Source organism: Platalea leucorodia, assembly GCF_965183815.1.
Source record: "Platalea leucorodia genome assembly, chromosome: 1".
Taxonomy (NCBI): Eukaryota; Metazoa; Chordata; class Aves; order Pelecaniformes; family Threskiornithidae; genus Platalea; species Platalea leucorodia.
In genome coordinates, this window is record NC_138823.1 from 119323770 (window position 1) to 119346411 (window position 22642).

Consider the following 22642-nt stretch of genomic DNA (forward strand, 5'->3'; position numbering starts at 1 on the left):
TACAACAGGCGTTGAAGGACTTCATTGGCATTTGTGATTGAATAGGATGATGTCATGGCTGACAAGTACTGAGAACCCTGGAGTGATACTGGTAGATTTGGAGGATGGTCACTAACAGCTTGATATCATGTAAAGAGCAAGCCTATCTGATGCCAAGACATATTGGATGGAGAGATTCAGGGTCTTCCTTTCTCTTGTTGAGGGATGAAGAACAGCAGCAAGTGATAAAAGGTTGGGCATGCCAGGAGGGGATAAGCAAAGCCATTGGCCCAAGCCCAGCTCCTCCTCATAGGAGGGCAAAACGTTGCACCTTCTCACTAACTGGGGACTCCTGCCGAAGACAGCCTTCCTTGGGAATAACGCTAACAGGCTGGACTTGCTCATTTGCTTCCTTGAAAGTCACGTATCCTCCTGGTGTCAGGAAGAACTGCAAAGGACATGGTGCTTTATGTATTTCTTCATGAAAGGCTGTCGTAGGGGCAGTCCTCTGCAGAGACTGACACCTTTCCACTCCTTTGATATTTAGCGAATGTCTCAGAAAAAGACCTTGTGAACAGTCTCACCTCCAAGTATGGCTGTTGTGATTACTGATTACACATGGGATTTTGTGCTTGTGGAGCCCAGGGAACTAGCCTCCACTGCAATACCAGGGCAAGGATGTATCTGTCCAAATGTTCACTGATTTTTTATTTTTTATGTTTGGTTAGCCCACAAACAACATTTGAAAATTGAATATAGTTCTGTACTGTGATTTTCTTCAGGGAGTGGTTGATATATCTGTCTACACTGATCTAGTAACAAACTGCAAGTTAGAGTGCTGCTTTTAAAAGGGATAAGAGAGATACATTAAAGTAGTTTAATTTTTCCTTCCTTTATCTAATAGCATTTTTTTTTGTCAGTGAAGGAAATACAAGTCAGGTTAAAGCCCCCAGTGAGATCAGTGGAATTTTTTTTACTTGATAAGATTGAAGATATAAATGGAGCTATAAAGCTTGTTACTATTTGTAGCTTTTCCTCCTTTTTAGCCTTGCTACTTATGTTGACTATGTTATTAGATAATTCTGGATGTTGGAAAGGAAACAATCAAATAGGTGGCATTTAGACTGGAATGAAGAAAAACCATACAGCAAAACTGTGGAAGAAATAGCTGCTGTGGTCCTGTCACTTGCATAGCATTAGGTCAAATAGAATGTGATATGTCTTGGGGCTATGTGTTCAGAGCTTACAGCTCAGTTCAGTCTGTTTTAAACAGCCAGCTCTATGAAGCTAATGGAAAACAGGATTGTATTTGCATACAGATCCTTGGGGAACTGTTTCTTGAATATTTAAGGAGTATATGTCTGATGATATGTTCCCAGATTACGTTAAAGTAACTGTATGGGTTTTCCTTAAAATGAAAAAACTGAGAAGTTCATACTGCAGACTGAATAAGTAATCATTATTGAAATGGTTGGAAATATTATATAAATGGTTGGACAGATTATATAAATTGTTTCCTTTTTATTGTCAGTAAGGATAGTCTGTTAACTGTACTTTAATCTAGCTTCTTTGTATTTAAATAGTATTTTTGGAATTAAAACACTGAGTAGGAGTGATGAGGTGTTTTTACACTTCTATACCTTACTGGTTAAGACTACCACTGGTATGTTTTGTTCCGTTCATAGATTGTAAGGCCAGAAAAGGCTATTGTAATCATTTAGTCTAGGATCTAATACAACAGAAGACATAGGACTTTCCTAAATTAATTCCTCATTATAGGAAAGGGTTTTGGTATTTTTTAGAAAAAAAAAAAATTGTGATACATAAATTGCCTGTGATGGAGAATCTGTCTCAGCTCTAAGAAAGTTGCTTCAGTGGTTAATTGTTCTTATGAAAGAAAGAAAGAAAAAAGGAAATCAAAGTATTGTCTTCCTTCTAATCTGAATTGCTTTATCTAAGTCTTGAGCTATTGTCTCTTACCATTCCTTTATCAGGTAAAGGAATTAACCCACCCTCAGCCTGCTTTTTTTCACATGTAACCGAGAGAACATGATCAACTGCCCTTTAACCTTCCATCTGAAAAGCTATAGACATTGAATTCCTTCAGTCTTTTGCTGTTATGTTTTCCAGTCTGTCATGCTCTTGCCTGTTCCCAAGAAAGCTCTATGATTTTTTTCACTAGCTTTCGCGAAGTGTCTGTGCTAAAACTAGGCATTGCGTTCCTGTTGTCCTTCCAGCAGTGCCAAATACAAGCATAATATCTGTACTCATTGCTTCCAGATTGCACTTTCAAGAAAGATATAAATCATTTTGATACCAGTGTCATACTACCACAAGCTCATTTAAAGATGATTATTAGCCATGCCCCCAAATCTTTTCCATAATTTTGCTTCCCAGGAAAGAGTTTTTCCATCCCATTGCTAGGGCCTGCTCCAGTGCCTGCTCTTCAAAGGGGTGCAGAAAAGCTGCAATTCAGGAAAATGTTTAAAATCTGCAAAATGTACCTCCTAATGTGACTACTTAAAATCCATTAAATAGCTAGGTAGCCTGTACTCTACCTCGACCAGAAGCCATAGACTTAATTTAGAAGTAATTAAATAAAGTTTTATGGTGTGCATTAAGAAGATTAAACATCATGGCTATAATGATACTTTTTGCTATTACTACTTCTATTTAAAGCAATGTATACTGTCTGAAAATAACAGAGTTGGGAGCAACATTTTCAATGCTTTTATGATGTCACTGTAGATAGGCTATTTGATAGAATCATAGTGGAGGCGTTATACTGCTGCTTAAGAACAGATATATTTTATTTATATTTTTATCACTTTATTAAGCTTAGTTTAATGGAATTTTGAGTCAATCAACTAGAAATGATTCTTTCCTGGCATGATGCAAATGTTAATACCCTTCCAAATCCCCACTGATATGCAATTTTTCTGAAATTGGAATTTGATTTTTATTTGTTCATTTTTTGTTCATTTTTAGCTTCCCAGTGAAGATATTGAAATATTTCAGAGTGCCTCACAGTGCTTGTCATTGCTGGTTCAGCTGTATGGAGGGAACAGTCAGGAGAGTATGTCTCCAGAAAACATGGACAGCTTTGCTGAAGTACTGAGGTCCAAAAAAGATACACGACAACTGAAGCTTTTGTTGAGAATTATAAAGAGACTGGTGAGTTGCCTTCTGAACATTTTAAAAGTCTATGTGTTTATTTTATATCATTGGATAATTTTTTGGCTGGTTTTTTTCCTCTTAAAGTAAAAAAGAGTATAAAAGACATTTGAAAACTAAATATGTGAAGTTAAATTTTATGTCTTTAAATTTCAGTTAACTCCTCTGGAGAAGATAGCCTTCTACACTTAAAACCTCTTACAAAGTGATTGTTGGATTTCTCCTATTTCAATTAACTGTTCAGCTATTTAAATAACTCATGTTATTTATATATTTGTTTAGTACTTCAGCTTTATGAAGTATTGGAACAATTTTCCAAATGCCTTCTGAAAGAACTAACCTTGTAGCATTAAATAGCTGTTCAGAAACAGAGTGCTTGATTTCATGGTAAATAAAATGCCATTTTGTACTTGAAATAGGTTTGTGCGTAGACTGTTGACTCCTCATTCTCACTGAGCGATAGGGACCACTTCTGCTGGAGTGGTTGTAATGTAGAATGCCAATCAGTGGGCATTGTGCAGCGGCTTAGTTTAGTGATGTTATTAATGGGTAGGGATTTTGATTCTGTCCTGCTCTGACATGGTGGCATGACAGCAGTGTTGTGTCTTTCAAGTAGCTTAGGTGGAAGACCTCCTGTATCTGTAACGGTCTCTCAGATAATAGTATGCTTTTTATCTTGAAGTGTCTTGATAAGAAGCTTTGCCTGCATTGTCACCTTGTGTTGGTTGATTACTTTACCCTTTACTCTCCAAAAGCAGGAGTTTTCAGTTAAAAGGGGGTAACTTTCCCAGTGTAAGAGGCAGAAGACACTTGAATTTTGCAAGTGCAGTGCTGGCTACTAGAGCAAGGCCATAATCAATGGCAACAGAAGCCATCCTATTACAGAGTTAAGAGGAAGCAAACCTTTTTATAGAGCTTTTGGAGCTGTCCCTGTCCTCTTTCTCCTGCCTGCTGTATTTACATCACAAGAAAGTAAACACCATACCCTTCTTCACAGTTTTGCTCAGTCCTATCTCTCTCTAAAAGAAGCAGGAATATATAAAATTAAAATTGAAATTATGTTTCAAATTCCTAATTTCTCTCATTCTTGACATGACCTCAGGTTTCACTCCATTATTTTCTCATGCTCTTCCTGAAAAGCGAATTCTAGCAAAGATTTTTTTTTTAAGACACTTCCTATTGATTTTTGCTTGTACCTGTGCTTCTCTTTCTGTGTAATTGTTGTGCTGCATTGAACTGGTTTTTGCTTTTCCCCAAAAGCAAGAAGAGAAGAGAGGCAACAAAGTGTGAGGAAAGGAAAGAGAAATAAGGCTGCGATATATGTATCTAGATTATTTGATTTTGGCATAGCTACAGACTTGTCTTCTTTGCCTCCATTTTGAAGACTGTGGTTCAAAAGTTGACCTAGCATCCAGGATATTTAACACAGAAACTTCTGTTGATTATCTTAAAAGAACAAAGCTATGCTATCACCTTTTGAATCTTGCAAGTTCCTGTACTTTTAGATCTCTCCTTTGTATACCAGTGATACTGGTACTTGTTATTTATAATATCAGGCATAGATTTTCTGTAATTATTTTAATGAGATCATAGGATTTCTTTTGAAAGCAGGGTTCATAGATAATTTGATAGATTATTTAATAAATCTTACATTATTTCTCTAAACCTTAAAAAGTCCTGTTCAGAGGAGATGATTATCTTGTCAAAATTGTCATAATCACAAAAGACATTGAAATGTAATCGTATCTATTTAAGAAGGATTCAGCCCACATTAGCTGTTCATGCTGAATTTTGAAGCCTAGAGCAGTGTTCTTCATTTTTTTTTTTTAAATATCTGTGCAGTATTTTAATAGAGGTATCATTAAGTGCACCAATTTCTATTCATGCCAATCAGTGCTTGTAGAGAGCATATTTCCAATCTGTGGTCACATTAACTTTGTTGTTACAGGCACAGGTATTGCTTATGTAAGACAGGAATATACAAAAATAATTCAGTGTTTATGCTATAGCTGCCTTTATAGCATATATTTCTGGAAATAAAGAAAAGGCATAGCAGTATGACTAATTAGTCTTTGTCCGGGTGTTTCATATGACTCTGTTGAGCCAATGGAGATGGGTGTCTCACTTTCAGTCTTCAGTTTAAAGCATGTCACAGAATTTGTTGACATACAAGATGACCTTACCTTGGTGAAATGGAAACTTATATCTATGTGTTGTTTTAATTTAATAGTATTCAATAAGTTTTGTCTCCAGTGGTTGGAGGGGTTTTTTTGGACAAAATTGGAGGTTTGTTTTGAGGGTTTGTTTTTTTGTTGCTGTTGTTGTTGTTTGGTTTTTTGTTTTTCTTTAAACAGTCATTTTTCATTGTCAACTTTGACCAACAAATTGACTGCAGGGCAATTTAAACTTCTTGCAACACTTTTTTCACTGATTTTTGCCCTGCAATTTTGTTGCATTCATTTATTAAACAGAAATAAAGATACAGGCCAGATGGGGGCGGGGGGAGGAATCTTCATACAGACTTACTAATGGAATCGCCATTAGCAGCCCTTTTTACAGGCTTTATTTTGGTGTAAAAAGAAATCATTAGGAGTGAAAACCAGAAAAAATATGCTTTGAGCTAACTTTTGTAACTGTGTAAGTAAGGATCATTTAAAAGCTTTAAAGAGGCAGCATTGACTGTCTTCTTTCTGTTGGTTTTTTTTTTTTTTTTTTTTTTTTTTTTTGTAATTGCCTCTTCTCTTTCAAAGCTTTTGGCTCTGTCAGGCCCAGGTTAACCAGTCTTTTTCAAGAATGTTCTCTCACTGGCACTGATATAATGGACAGAAACTGAATAAAATTATTGAATCAAAGAAACAGGGTTTGGTGGGTTTGGTTTTTTTTCCCCTTCAGCCCTGTTACTAACTCTCTTGTTCCGATTGCTTCATCTTGGGTTAGACAATACTGCTATTCAGATATTCTTCATCTTTTTTAGCAGCATTTGTGTAACCGATCAGTGACGTCAGGGGAGTGATCTTGTCCCATTCTTTGGTTCTAGGAGCCTCTCCTGCCACCTTTTATGGAAATTACTATTTTATCACTTCATCTCTTCTGTGAAGATACAGTGCATCTTATTGCAGTCTGGTAAATCATCTAGATTAAAGTATTTCTTTGTGAAGTGGAAGAAATTTTCATTTGGGAAGCACATAGTTCAATTTTTTTGTGCTTTACTGAGAAGTTTTTCATTTCTGTATTTCCCCAGAGGGAAAAAAATCTACCTGCTATCTCAATTTACCATCTAGTATGTAACGTAAAGGCAAGTGATTATCGCCAGAATTTTTATAGAACTAGCCAATATCTCCACCAGACACATGATCACTGTTGGATTACAGCTGGGTACTGACAAATAAAATGTTTCAGCTTTCAAAACAAGAGAAGACTCTTTTTATTCTGTCTAGTAATAAGGAAAAAATCCTCTGAGAAAAACGAATATGCGTCAGGCTGTAACAGTCAGTTCTGCAGCCACTGTGGAGAGTGAACTTTTGTTTGAGTCTGAGTGACTTTTACCTTAAGTACTTGTCAGAAAGTATATTTGAATTCTACCTAAATCACACTTTTTTTTTTCTTCTGATCGTCTTTCTAGAACTTCATTTTCACTAATTTGCGTATCTTAACTGGAAAAAAGTTGTTCATCCTTTATTAGCGAAGAGCTAAGACATTTAGGATGTCATCTGCATGTCAGATAGCCTGTGGGGGATACGTGTAAGGATTTCTCAAATTGTATTAGGCTGCGTAGTAAAGATGTTAAGGCTAGAATGACAATACTTGAGCTGTGGCAAAGGTGCATAACTTTCATTAATTTCATTGTAAGATTGTTGAACACTTATTTGCTCTCCCTGCCAGTTTGCGCCACAGCTACGGCATCACTGTGTACGTGCAAGCAGATTTACTATCCTGCTTCCGGTGAACCAAAGCCTGGGCAACCACTGGTCATTATGTCTAAAATATTGAAGTCCTGTGTCCCTAAGTATTTCTGTCATGTAAATTAGTAACTATATCATCCTGAGTTTTATACAGAGATGTGCTGAGTTCACATCTTTTGAATTGACAGTTGTGTGTTTGTATATTAAAATATGTGTGTATATTTTTACTGTGATAGTTCCTAGGTTAGGTACTCATTATATTAGTTGCTGATCATGCATTATGGGGAAAGACATTTAGAGCTTGAAAAGATAGACAGTGCGGGCAGCACAAATGTTTGATTGAGGGTAGCAATTCTGCAATCCCTCTCTGAGTCGAACGTCTTGCTGGAGATTTGCTCCTCAGTAGATTCCTGCAAGTACGTCTGCAGGGAGCTTGCCTCAAAGAAGGTGAAGCAAAATCCCAAGAGATTTTCAGATAGCATCCCTTTTACGGCTTCAGCACCACAAGGAGGTGCTTGTGCAGCAATTCCCGGCGGAGCCTGCTTTCCCAGAGCCTTCCAAAGCTGCAGGAACCTGCTGGAGGATCTCCTGCGGAGAGAGCACAGCGCTCTCCAATAGGTGCAGTTAGCTGGAGAAAAGCTTCTCCTGCATCTTTCTCCTAACCTGAACCATTTAAGCGTGCCTTTAATTAATTTCATTAGTTACTAAGGTAATCCATAATATTCCATTGCTCTAAGGAATAACTTTATAAGAGAGATGTTTGTTAGACTGTGAATACAATACTCACTTGTGGGTTGCTGACGTGTATAGGTATACTCACTATAAATGCATGTGTTGTTATATATGTTTTCCATAAATTACATATCTTTTTAAAATCCAGATGACTCTTATATGAACAATTTCTGTCCTTCATTACTATTAGTCTCTTATTTTCAAGTTGTTACCAAGCCTGCATCCCTTTCTTTTATTGGCCTCAGTCTAACAGAATAATGTCCCTGGGTAGGATGGAGCATTCCATTAGACACAAACAACTGAAGATCCCCCCAAGAAGAAAAAGCTAATCAGCATTAAGATACATTATGGAGATCATAAACAGGATGGGTTTCTCAAAATGCTTTGAGGCAAATACATGGGAAGGATAAAGCCTCTTCACGCTTCCCGCCGTGCGGGGAAGCTCCCTCTGCTTGCACACTCAGGCAGGCCTTTGGTTTAGGGTTTTAATGAAATTGGAGAGAGTCCCCAGAGATGAGAGGTGGGGAGGCCTCCAGTGCCCGCTGTTGCTTGGGCAGCCTTCCGCCATGGCACTTCCCGGCCCTGCCATACGGTGTGGGGGAATGGCCTGTCCTCAGGGGATGGCTCTCCTCCTCCTCCACTTCTGGGTTTTAATCTAGTTGCAAAGTAAGCTTTTAAGTGTAGCTTTTTGAATTTGCATGTGTTTTGACTGAAATACAATCTAATGACAGTCCTTTAAAAAAAAAAAAAAAAAGTTACAATGTCCCTGATCAATATTAGCAGTTGTTAGGGATATTTGTGAGTTGGAATTGCTGGGCCAGGCCCTTCCCTTTGGTCAAGAAGCAATATATTGAGTTTACAGTGAAGAGTTAAGAAAAACTGGTTTAAATTTCTCAGAAGGTGAATGCAGCTAATCACAACTATTCTAATACAATTTAAACAACAATTAAAGAATGATTTAAATAGTGGTAGTATAGTGTAACTTAAAGAAATTCCGCATTTGGCAGGCATAGTGGCACAGCCTCTTTGCTGTACTTTGTGGTTTACCGAACAGAGAATTGAGCCAATATTGATTAATTTATCTGAGTAATTTGGATGTTTTTTTTTTTTAAATCTCACTTAAGCTGTATTTTGAACTTCGTGTTCAGTTTATAATGTCCTATGGGCTCTACCAAATTCTCATGGAAATTAAATATTGTACTTTCACCATTAAACCCTGATGGAAGGTTTTTTTAAGCTTAGTAAAGCATTTTTAGTAGCACTAAGAAGGAAAATGTTTAGTCAATGAAAGTGTGATTTTTTGAATAGTCAAAACTTAATAATATCCCAATTTGTTCTCAGACATTTTACGAGCAATACCAAGTCCTAAAATATGGATTGTTTAGTTTACAATTATTTGCTTGATATTAAGAATAACATAACGTTTCAAAAAAACCTTTTTTTAAAGTACTTTATGAAAATGTTATTTGTATGTCTAGTAATACTTAGGATATCCAGATGTGAGAGGGATACTGTAGTTGATTATCATTCGAGATTCCATGGCATTCTTTATAGTAGTATACATGGTTAATTTTAACTTGACGAATTACATTCTGTGTATTGAAATCCAGGACACAAATTTTCACTGTATAGGTCTGATAAGAATTTTCATTTTTCATTAGAAATGGTTAGATACTGTTTCACCTTAGAGGCATGTGCATGTTTATGACCTGTGTGCCTGGCTTATGTAGCTTGTGAAGGACTAAATTCAGGCTCATTTATACTTTGTGTAACTCATGGAGTGTTTTGCGGATACTGAGAAGTAGTACGATATGTTAGCACTGTCCTTGACTTTCTCTTTTTTTTTGACACTTGTATCCTATGGTTTCTACTGGAGAAGAGGGAAGAATATTTTGGTGTTTAGATTTACACACATTGATTAGAGCACTGAAAGAATTTTAATAGGCTTTTTCTGTTTCTGATTAGCCTTCCTTTTCATTTACCTCTTTGAATTTTCCAATATCCTTCTTTCAGTTGGCCAAAATTCTTAACTGCAGCATTCTAAGGTTATATACTGATGGGTTTTTTTCCAGTACTTATCCTTCTGTCTTATGAAATTAAACAGAACAAGTATCTATGGGTAAGTCTCAGTCACCCATGCAGTCCCTGGAATTCTTATCTTCCCCTATCTTGTCACTTTTGATCCTGTCCAGAAGTTCTGTGGCTGATACGAAATTGCAGAAAACTTTGCTATTTTTTGACCCAAAGCACTAGATGGTACAGGAATGCTCTACTTGTTTCTTCTCATAGAAAAGGCAAATATTTAAATCTTGATAAGATTGTCCAGGCTTATAGGATCACTTCTTTCTGGCTGCGTCAGAAACCTCTTCTGCTCTGTGAATTTTGTACTTCTCTGATTACACTTGCTCTAATTCACTTTATGTGGTATAGTTTGTATCCCTGTGCATGTATAACTGTAAACACAGTTATTTTCTTTTTGTATGTGACTTGGGGTATTCTTAACTCGAAGTGTCAAGGAATTCTTAACAACTGTGAGAATTAAAATTTTATTTTAATTGGATCTAAGCTGAGATTTTTTTTTTTTTTTCAGCTGATCACTGGGCTCCACGAGCCTATTCTGTTAAAAATACAAGGCTTCATATAACCTGTGGTAAAATCAAAACATTAAGTAGTGATGCATAAAGTCAGATGGTGAGGCATTTTTTATGCAATTAACTTACCATTTTGGGGGTTATATAGGAGCTTGTATAGTTTGGAAGCTTTTGGTTAAGGAAGTATTTACTGGGATTCCTAACTGTTGATGTGATTTAGATCCCACCTTTTTGCAGCTGGTGGTATGTCTGGAATAACCATGGTTATCTTAATCTAGAGGTGCTGTTTTGTTTTATGCATTTGCACCTCTGCAATGACTAATTCACTGTCAGTGTTTTTACTGTAACCGTGAAGTCCTTTCTCTATATCGAAGAGAGCACACTATCCTTCGTCTGGTGTTTCCACCACATAGACAAACACCTGCTTAGCTAGCAAATCATATATTAAGTTCTCCCACTACCAACACCAATAGAATAGGATTAGATTATTAAACATATTTTCTCAGCTTGAATGTTAACGCCAGGTTGCACGTATTTCCAGGGTCTGCAGCATTGATGGGAGTATATGAGCAGTAGTTGCTGCTTTCATTATTATTATAACTGAATTGCATTAGTGCCTGTAGACCAGGACCTCACTGTGGTAAGCTCAATGCAAGCGCAGTAAAAAGTCATTTCTTGCTCCAGAGAACAATCCGGCTTCTTTCCTGTGTTCAAAATAAGCTCAAGGAATTGCCTGAAAGTGACTCTCCCAAATAGGAAATAATTTGACACAAAGATGACCATCCTGGATAAAACAGATCTTTGGGCAGTGTTCAGTTTTGTGCAAGCAGGAATGGGAACTTAACTAGTTGCTCCCGATAGTTAACACGAAACTATCTTCATTTTATTCCAGATTTAAATTCTTATGGTCACAGAAGTATTTAAAAATCCTTAGTCTTCATCCAGTCTTCACGTGAGGCCATTACCAGAAACTAAAAGAGCTTTGAAAGATTTTGGTTGTCCATGTTGAAGATGAGATACAGGTACACATAGAAACCAGGTGTACTGTGACTTTTTGCAAACTCGTATTGCAATCCCTTCAACAAAACGTCCTTTTTTTATTACACCTATTCTCTTAAACTCAGTCTCCTTGCTGACAAGTTTACTGACGGTGAAATAGTCCGTTACATTTCAGTGTAAGTAAAATTTTAACTACCATGTACCAGGAGAAAATCCAATGTAGGAATTAGATATTCCCTACTGGAAAAGAGCGGTCCTTCCTTTGACTTCTAAAGCACCTTGTACTGGACAGTCAGAGTAAAAAGTTTTGACATATTCTCTTTGTTAATCCTCAGTGTTCCCTTATTTTCCTTGCCAATGTTTCTATCTATTGATTTTTTAATATATTTCAAGTTCTGCACTTTAATATGACATCTGACAAACATTAGCTGTATTTCACTTTGCCTAGATCCTTACCCTCTTCATCTTATAAGGCTGGAAACACTGCTGAGAAGCAGTGTTTTCAAAAATCTTGCCATGAGCAAATCTGCAGGTTACACAGAGCTTGATTTAATAGCCGGTGTGTGGATGCAGATAAACAGGGAATATAGTTGGAGTGGTTAAAGGGGTAGAGGGAGACAGCCCTTGGCCATCACGCTGTGAGGATGTGAGACTCTGAGGCACATGAATTAGGCAAAGGAGACAAATAGACTGAGGGGGCATTTCAGATACAGGTTGTCTGTCAGATGGAAATTGCGAGCAAAAATATGACATAGATACAACAAAAGTATGCTGGTTGTGATAATGAGACCAAGCAATATGACCATATAAAGCAAAAGGAAGGCAGTGTTTAAGGAGTTAGAGATTGTTGGAAAGATCAAAGACGAAAATTATTTTAGAAGCATCTGTCAAAATATACGTGCAATGAAAGAAAACAAAACACTTAAAGTTTTTTCCCTGGATATCTCATGCACCTAATGGTTAGTTGATGTATTCATTAACAATAAGTGCATACTTTTAAAGTTCCCCAACAGAGGGCCCATGCTCACATACTAATCCCTGGCAATGATAACCGTATCTGGGCATTAAGAACATGGTGCTGCACAATTTCAGATGAGTCTGTGATTCATGTAAGTGTTCTGAAACAAGGTTATGTTTAAAAATAGCATTTGTGCACATTGAGGTTAGACTTTCAGTAGATTTCTACAGTAACTGACCCCCCCTCCCAAGTTCAGTGATTCAAACCAGCATCTTCAGTGATGAAACTTCCACATTTTAAATTATGAAGACTCTACGAGTTAAACATTTATAAAGTGCCCAGAGCTGTCACTTCTTTAAACTATTAAAATGTAACGTTTTTATATGAACATCATTATAAATTTATAACAAATTTAATTTGCAGTGATGCAGTGTTCTATGGGCTGTGAATTACTGTCCTAAATTTCACACAGCAGATGCTTTCTTTGGGATGCAATGACTAGTTGATGAGTTCATATGATGCAGCATAAGAATATCTCATAGTTTGCATACCAGCTCTACTCAGCTTATACGGCTTGCTTCTTTCGACCTTTCGGGGGCATTTTAAGAGCAATGAAGTTGACACGTAATCCTCAGTCTCGTCAAAGCAGATGATTACCTAAATCCTTTAATATCAATAAAAGAGTACTTCTTCCAGTAATATGTAGTGGTCATTTAGAAATGGCTCAACAGATGCGTGTAATTTTATACTATCAAATAGCTCCAAGGATTTAAAATTTATTTTTTAAGGAAATATACTGGTGTTCTTAATTGCAAGAGAACTGTTGTAGAGCATAATCCCAGTATACATTGAAAAGTCAAAATGGTATGTTCTGTAGTGCATAATATTGTACTTTGTGGATGAAAAATCTGATCTTTCTGCTGTAAATCCTTGGTAATTGTAATGAATAGACTTACTGCATATTAGAGTTGCATCAGAAGAACACAGTTGATGTCAAAACCTGCCCCTACCTGTGCTAAACAGAATGTGCGTATAAAAATCTGCCATGTATACATGATGTGAAGTATATATATGTGATGTGAGGTATGTATACTAAACAGTGGGGTCCGTGAGACTAGTAATTTAAACAAATTACGTTATTTGTAACTGCAATTTACTATTATCCCATTTTGTCACTGAAAAATGAAGAAATAATCAAGGCAGAATACCTTGTGCTCATTCTAACTGAATGCTTCCTTTGTGGCTTTTCATGGAAGACGCCATCATTTCCAGGGAAGTGCCAGCTCGGGACTCTCTACCTGTCCCCCAGGCAGAGGTTTTCTCTGTGATGCGCTTGGGGAGATGTAAAAGCAGGATTTCTTAGGGGAGCCTGGGTCCAGTGCTGCTGGCTCTGAGTGCCGGAGCAGAAAAGCTCTGCAGAGCTTATTGGTAATGCAGCATTTAGTCAACCCTAAAATTTTAACTAAGACCCCTCAGTGAGTAGCTGTGTGCTGCTTATTCTCATTAGAGCAAAAGTCTAGACAAAGCAGATTAGCGTTAAAAAACAAAACCAAGTTAATCTTTTACAATCGAATAATTCCCATGGAAATGAGTATATTAACACATCCTCATACTGCTACTTTTCTTCAAAGTACTACCAGTATTTAAATACTATAAAAGGTAATTTTTGGCAAACTCAATAAAATAACAGGTTTGCATAAAACATAAAAGGAGTCGTTGTTTATAAAGATCATGGCCCTCTTTTGTCATTTGGGGGTATATTCATGTAATGGCACACAATATTTATTTTCCAAGTCTATAACTATAAGATGGCTAAGAGTAATTTGTGCCCCATATATCAGTGAGATCTGTGAGGCCCTGACTCTGCTAATATAGCACTATTTCTTTTAGCTTGGTGAGGAAAATTCTTATTGCTGAAGAGCAAATTACAGCTGTCATTGAAAGATTTAAATAATACACCCTCAGGATTGCTCGAGTGGACTGTTGCTCCACTGAGGAGCTCTGATGACATCAGAGATGCTCATGCAATTTATTCATGTAATTGTAGTTCCAAGATGGAATATATATTGCATTTTGAAGGTGATGTTATTTAATAATGAATGATTTTATAGACTCTTCTAGTCTCTATATTGCCTTCACCATTAGATTTGTTAGGATCCTTTTCTCAACATGTCTTTTTTTATTCTACGTTTCCACCTCTGCTTATATGTTTTTGGTTCTTCTCCCCTGAACCAGATGCTCCCGATTTTTCTTGAAACTTACTTTTTTTTCTTTTAAATTATACTGAAAGCTTTGTGGGAATTGATGTTGAAATCTGGAGGAGCAAGAATGTTAAAATGCCTACTCTCATCTTACATTTTGACCACTGCAGGTTTCAACAAGATTCTCTTCCCCTTCTTGCAACTTCATACTTTAATTTTGCATAACTATTTATGATCTCAAGAGTACATAATTACATTAGCATACTGCTATGTGCTTGTGTGCATACACCTATTAGGCTTATATACTGTTCTGTAATCCTTTAAAATTTTCTCATTAAATTATAACTTCTCTTATTTTTAGTATTTCTATCTATATAATGGCTAAAAGTTCCTAAAATGACTAGGGTTTGAAATACCTTAATTTTCCAAATTTAGTTGCGGAGATTCCAAAGGATATCTAATTTCCTGAAAGTACTAATTACTTACTCTTGAATATCAGGCCTACAAAAAGTTTCTCTGGTTTGGCATCCCAAATCATTAGGTATTTTAAGTCCTAGCAAAAAAAAAAAAAAAAAAAAAAAAATTTCTCTTACAGAAGGATTGAAAGAAGAGACCAAAGAATTGACTGAGGAGCAGAAATCCTATAGGATACTAAGTATTTTGGTTCAACAATTTAAATTCCATTTGAGTTCAAGTTCTTTCAGTTGTACATTTCAAGAAAATTAAATGTGGTGGAATAGGATGCTGTTATATGAGACAAAACTATGTGGGAAGCCTAATAGTCTTCCTAAAAGCAAAGCTAGCACTGGTAGGTTTTTAAAGCTTGTATCTATGTCTTTTTCCTCATTCCCCTTTTAACAAACTGGTTTAAATGGGAGATGAACCTAGTAATGATGTAATCAAGCTTTTGACCTACAAAGTTCAAATGGCTTTGAAATGAGGCAAACTGAATTTGTCCATCTCTACTAGAAAATAATAGCAGCCAAACATTGATCTACCAAGATTGTTTTATTCAACTCTTGACTAATACCTTGTAGAATACTTCAGGAACTTAAAAAATGATGATACTTTTAGTAGAACTTGTATGAGAAAGTAGAATGCAAATGTAATCACTCTGACAGTGATTTAATGACTCTGGGACATCTGGGAGTAAGGCAAGGTGCAGAGGACCGTGGCAGGATGTGGACTGGAATATGAAAGGAGCAGCATTGACTACTGCTGAATACGTGTGTGTGAGAAAGAGAAGTAATGATGTCTGGAAACGATTAAAGGTGAGAAATACAAAGCAGTGATGAACACTTTCTTGATACCGTGGTAGCACTGCCGTTCTGAATCTGTGTAATTCCCAAACAATGTGAAACGCATTAGATTTTGAGACTACTGAGCATAATGATTTTAGTGTGATATGAATCCTGTGTCCCACTCTGTACGGCCTGTCCCCTCTGCACTGTTTTGATCCATCTCACCACCCAACTTACAGGCGTTCAGCTTGCAGCCTCTCTGTTCCAACGGAGAGGAAGGAAAGAGACTGGAGGTGGTTGCACTCCTCATGTGCCTTTCTGTTCCTCTCCCCTCTGATGGACAGGGATGCATCTCCCACTCCTCTGCAAAGAAGTTGGATCAGAGCTGGACTTCTGTGTTATAATCTCCATAGCGGGGAATGTGCTCCAGTGAAATCGTGTTCATTCAGGAAGGCTGTAGGGAGAGAGAAGGGGCACCAAAGCCGCCATTGTAGTGTCATCATTGGATGAGGTCTTCTAGGGACGTTTTCTAGTCACAACCACATTATTAGTGAGAACAGAGAAGTTCTGGCAACCTTACTTGAACCCTCATTCAAAAGATTCGATAATATCATACTTAGTGGTATCATGCTAACATCATGTGAGATGCAAATGCTATTACCCATCAACTTGTTTAAAAGAAAGCAAAAAGGGTGTTCATGTTTGAAACAGAAAATCAACCAAAGTACATGAAACAGCTGGACAGCTGTTGGTACTGCCCTAGTAAAGCAGCTATAGGTGCAGTAATCTCTGCACCCCCCAGTCTTCCATCAGCCCTATTGCTCTGCGAGGCAGCCGGTGCAAACACACTAGCCCACGCGGTGTGCTTAAGCATGCGGGTTCCTCCCTGTGGTAGGGGCGATGCTCCAGCCGGACCTGATGCCACGCTTGCCGTATAGAAAGTATGTCTGTCTGGTCTAGGGGCCACCACGTAATGCAGGCATCACTTCTGTGTCTCAGGTTGGACGTTTATATGGTACTCAGTACAGTCTTGATTTTGACTGGAAGCTTAAGACATGTAACTAGAAGGATTAATCAGCCAAAAAGAGTGAAAATTTTAAAAAGCAAGTTTGTAGCACTTGAGTGGCTCAAAGGGCCCTTTCTTCTTAATCATTCCCTGGACAATCATTCTTTTAGATGCTGTATCTTATTAGAGTTAAAGTAACTTTGTCAGACTAGTACAAATGATTTCAGACGAAACAAATGTTTCCTAATGCCTGCTGTAGGACAAAGGACAGCATAAAAGGGAAACCTGTTGCCCATATTTAATTACATATTTCCAGATGTAAGAAAGACCGGCCCTGAAATTCAGCCATGGTGCTGGACTTGCACGTTTTGGCTTTCAGTTCACCAGTACAACAATCCTAATGAAAAATTCAGGGAAACAGGTTATATATTTCTTACATAATTAATATATTTCTAGGTCTAATGCTTGAAATATTGAGATTTCTTATGAGAGAGTTGTAACAGCTTTCATATAAAACAAGAAAAATCAAATAAAGAAAACGATAATCTTTTCTGCCACTCAAATGGCTTGCAAAGCTCATTATTTTCATGTTATTTTCCTGACATTAATCTTTTCACTAAAACCATGTGGCTGAAAATAGAGAGATAATTAGCATTAGCCCATTTATGAGAAACTGCTAGTGACAGAAGCTTATTTATTGTTGTGTACAATTAAAATATGATGTGAACACATGAGAATTTACATTAAAACAAGATTGCAGCTTGTCAGCAGTTTCCTTTGTTCCGCTGTGTGTTTATTAGGCTACAGCTGCTCACCTACTTTTATATGACTTTATAATAATAGTAGCAACGTCTTCATTATTGGAGATGTGTAAACCAGTTTGATTACACAACATACAAAGAAAAAAATATATCTGATATAATCTTTGTTAAAGAACTAGATGTGGAAGTAAGATTACATACCAAAAAAAAAAAAAAAAAAGACCTTCTTGTCTCATCTCTTTATTGGTTTTGTTTGGCTTTTTTTTTATTCTTTGCAGTAAGTGTTGTTTCTGCATAGCACCTACTGTGATTTATGTAGATCATTTTGCTGTTTTATTTGGACAGCTTCAGTGCATCTGCAAATAAACAACTTGAGACCTGTCAGAAAAAAAGCACATGCTTTTTTTTCCTAATTCTGTCATTATACAAAGTGACTTCTGTGGTATAATAGTTGGTCTTAGTTTATGTATTTAAGGATCTTTGGGACTCGTAGTCCTGTTATTAAGAGGGTCAGCTTCTTTATGTTCCTTGGCGTAGATGCACTATGGGGGGAGGTCACAGTGAAATACCCACGCCCTTTTCTGGCTCCTGTAACTGGATGAGGAGTATTTCAGAGCCTACAAAGAGGAAAGCAAAAGTTTCATCTGTTATTAATGCCCTGCTGACACACAACATCCTGAAGGAACACAAGGCAAGATTCAGGGCCCTTATTTCTGTCTGGCCTAGAGATGTGATCAAGCATGGAGAAGCCATCAGCAAGGCCCAATAAGAAGATGTAAAAGAAATTTCTGGGAACCTTCTGGGAGCTTTCTAAACTGGAACGTTTTGTACTTTCAGGAGAAAAATAGGGACATCATGTCTTCAGCGTGCCAAGGGGCACTTGTGCTAAGATGGTTCACGTTGTTCTCCAAAACAATCAGAGAAAATACTGGACCTATTAATTTCATGTATTTTTTGCAGTCACTATGTGGCAGTCTAGCTATCATGTGAACTTTCTGAGAAGATAGGTATCAGCTTGCACAGCTTTCTTGCTGGCTACATGTCTCTTCGAGCTGTCGTCGTATTTCTGTCTAGAGGGTTTTATTTCTTGTACTCAGCACTGTGCATAGACATAGAGTCGTAGCCTGTGACTTTGAACAGAATCTTAGTCTCGTTTTCTGGAGCAGAAGCAGGATGAATGAATGAACACGGACTTGGGTCACTATCAAAATTAAGACCTTAAGCGTATGTTTCAGGTTCATTAATGTGAACAGAAGGAACTGTGCTTAAGTGATTTCTTGTGACTTTCCTGACGGGAAGCAAAACTTCCTCTCTTCAGCTTGCTAATGTTTGTAAAAAGGTCCTTTACATCCCCACCACCCCACCCCATTTTTTACTTTTGCTACAGATAGAGGAGCAGCAACCTTGTTTGGGCAGTGTTCAGATACTGCTGGAGCTATGACAGTAGTCAGTCTGGCACGTACAGCAGCTGAATGCTTGCTGCTACCTTCAGTATGCAGTGTTCAAGTTACTCTTACTTTTTTTGTTTTGGGAGTTGGTGATGAAAGGGTGTCTCCGCTTTTTGTTACTTCTGCTGTGAGTTTCTAATGTACCATAAAATCTCACTGCCGTGTATGAACATTCGATTTAAATTAAGTTTAAATGCCAAGCCGCACTTACAACTGTGATCTAGATTCATCACTTCTGATTTTAATGACACATTTCTGCTATTTCTTTTAACCTAAATGTGATATCATTGACATTGATTTAAATGCATTATGTTGTCATAAATTATTGTTCCATTTGCATAAGATAATTTATGTAAGACTATCTTGATACTCTAATTCTAAAATTATGTTGTTTATAGTTAAGTAATTACAGGTGTCAATAATTTTCTAGAATTATACCACATAATACATAATCATCTCCTTGTAGTACTTTCCTAATTCATCTCTAGTCTCGAACCCGGGCTGAATATGTGGCCAGAAACTTCTGAGTGACACTGTTAGTGGTTTGCCCTCTGATGGCATTTTTACCTTTGCAGCTTTTGCACAAATCTGGTTATTAATTTTAAAATGTGGAACAGCTCATAATAATTATTATACACTCCTGTGAAGTCACAGAGGAAAAAAGCCACAAATATTTTGATGTTCTCACATGTGAAAACTGAGCTTTAAAAACCCCATAGTTTTAACGTTGTAGAAATCACTCACTAATGACAGTTTAACCATAGGGTTAAAACTGACTGTGATCTAAAGCAAAGAAGGGAGGAAGAGGAGCGGCAAGAAAAGAATAGATAGAAATATCACTATACAAGAGTATCTGAGCTTAACCTTGGATAGCAGAATTACTTGGGAGGGTTTTTTGCTATCCCTTCAGCATATAGAAGTAAGACAAGTATGATATGCAAAAAGTGCAGTTGCAGCCTGCAATTTTCAAAAGAAGAAAACCAACTAGATAGCGTCACTGAAACCCAGGGAGAATTAGACATAGTTCTTGAAAGTTTGAATTTTAAATAGTATTAATTAAAATGTGATCTACTCTCTTCTACTTCTCAGTTGAAATCATATACTTTTATATTTTTATTTTATTACAGTGATTTATTTTTAACTCTTCAGCTACATTTGAGAGCAGGGGTACATTTTGATGTTGATTGGTGTGCTCGCACTCAAGTGTACTAGTAATACAGATGAGAGAGCAAAGTGACACTGTCATAGAAAGTTTCATGCACATCTCCCAAGAAACTCAGCCGTTGGTTATGTGCATGTTTGCAGTGTCACTGAAGAGGGAGTCTGGGCAAACATTTTTATTTGCATGTTTGTTCTAGTTCACATAGTTTTAGTCCACTCAATTTCTTACTGTTTGGTCTGGATGAACCATCATATCAAAGCAAAGGTCATATACTATCCTAAAATTTTTAGGCTTATTGAAGATACAGGTAAGTAGACTTTGGTTCAAACTTTGGAACTGGTAATGAAACTCAAAGCCAATGTTTATTTTCTTGCGGCTCTTGTGGAAACAACAATGAATATTGATAGAATGTAATGTGAGTTGAATCAATTTTTTGCAGTGGCCATTTATAAAACAAATAGTGTTTCTCTTTACTGAAGCTGATGTCTGTTAGGTAAGCTGTTTTCATGCAAGTATGAAAAGTTACAAGAAAGGAAATGTATGGTTTTGTGGCAGCTTATATTTTTATCAGTTCACTTCCTTTTTAATTTTGAATGGCACAATAATAGTTGTAGTGTTGTAATCCTTACTTTTAAAATAGTTAAGATTAAAAAAAAATGTTCCCCTTATCTACCTAATGTAGATACCTTACTGCTGAAGCTTTCAGCCTTGATTTAGCTGTAAAGCTGAACACAACTTTATGGCAAGAAAATATTTAGTGTACATGCTTGAATTTGGTGAGTCTGCCTTCCTAACTTAATGACCCTGATTTTTATTTGCGTTCAACTAGCATTGGTTTATTGATCAACGAAAAAGACTGGGAAGGGAAAAGGATCAGGCCAAATGAAATATGATTGTAGGGAAAGAGTTTTAGCATAAAAAAGAAAGTTTTAATCCTAAATTAAATCTTTTATTTCATTTTAATTATTTTAAACATTTGTCCTTTATGAAATTCAGTCAAATTTTAAACAAAAATGTTGTTTAGAAATGATCTGCTAAGATGCCTTGTACAGAAGGTTGAGGTGCAGAAGACTGTTGGAGAGTTTCAAAGCTCAGTTCTTGGCTGGTTTTGTTCCGTTGGTGTTACTGTGGTTCTTATATCAAGGAGAACACACTTCACTAATTAATCTATGTTAATAATTAGGTGGCTCTTCAGTAGCTTTCAAGCCCCTTCCCTTCTTTCTATTGGTAGTCCAAAAAAGGCCACTTTTTTCTATATGAACTTCTTTGGGCTTTAACTAGCAGATTCTAAGCAAAATGCATTATTACATACATGCTGATATTACTCCAAGTAGAAGCTGGAGAGGTCATTGGGTTTTCGGTGGGATGAAATTTCCCCGTGTTATCATTTATCCAGTTATCAGGGAAAACAGCTCTGTAAAATTGCTGTGTTTAATTGAGGTAATCATTTGAAACCACCTGTCTGCCCCATTCAAGGTCATAGGCAGACTTGTTCATTCAGCTGTTTCACCCTTTTGTAAACCAGTAGAGATGGTTTCTTCTTGCCTTTAATCATAAAATATCAAAGTATTTATCATAGCCTTAAACCCCTTCCAACTCCTACACAAGTGTTGACTAATCCTAACAATAGACACCAATCCACAGTTCAGGATGCAAGGAAGGGCTCTCAGCACTCCTCTAGGACCACCAACTTGCACGTATTTCTTAGGGTAGCGACGTGTTAGAGCTGTCTGTGGGTCACAGCCGGACTGTTGTTGCTGCAGAGCTTTTTTGAGATTTCTACAGCTTGGGTATTTGTAAAATTAAATTCTGGGGGAATTATCCAAAGTACTACTGCTTAGCAGTCTGAGCAGAAATGGCACTTTATGGCAAAATGCTATCTTGTCTCAGCTTTGAGGAAAGAAGTAGCAAAGGATCTTTTCTAGACTTGGTCAAGACAACTATTATGGGAATATGTGAGATGATTCTGGTTTCTGTCTGCAGACACAGAAAACTGTGAAAACAGCACATCCTTGGGAATAGCAGTATGGAATTTGTGGGTATCAGTATCCCGTCACTTGTTCACCATGTACACACGAGAAAGCATGCCTCCAGTTGTGCAGCCTTTCCTTAGGCTTCCTATTTTTGATAGAGACAGAGACTAGTACAATTGCCAATCTGACCACAGTCCTAAGAAAAGACTCAATTCAGATGCTTAGGTTTCTAATGCCGTAATGATGGGCTGTCACTACAGCAGAATGAGGCACCTAGATTAGTGTGTGGAGCAGACAGAAAACGATGACTGCCTGCTGATTCACTCTGTGTTGCTTTTGGGGGACAAATAGAGTCTAATTCAAGATTTCAGGTTTTTACTTGTAAGACTTCAAATTGGGTAAGTCCCAAACTGTTATTGGCTTCTGACCCATCCAAGTTTTATTCTTCTTTGTTAGAAGCAGCCAGTCTTGCCTATTGAAAGCATGCTAATCTGAAAGGCTATTTTTGGCCTTGA

The 22642-nt window shown here is 37.1% G+C and overlaps 1 protein-coding gene across 1 annotated transcript in view; it reads left to right on the top strand.

Moving 5' to 3' along the window:
* Positions 1 to 22642, top strand: part of ULK4 (unc-51 like kinase 4) — a gene marked incomplete at both ends in the record, with an annotated part of 244522 nt that overhangs the window by 189878 nt on the left and 32002 nt on the right. The window contains one exon of the mRNA XM_082310398.1: positions 2968 to 3153. Coding sequence (XP_082166524.1) covers positions 2968 to 3153 — 186 coding nt within the window. The remainder of the gene's footprint in view (positions 1 to 2967; positions 3154 to 22642) is intronic.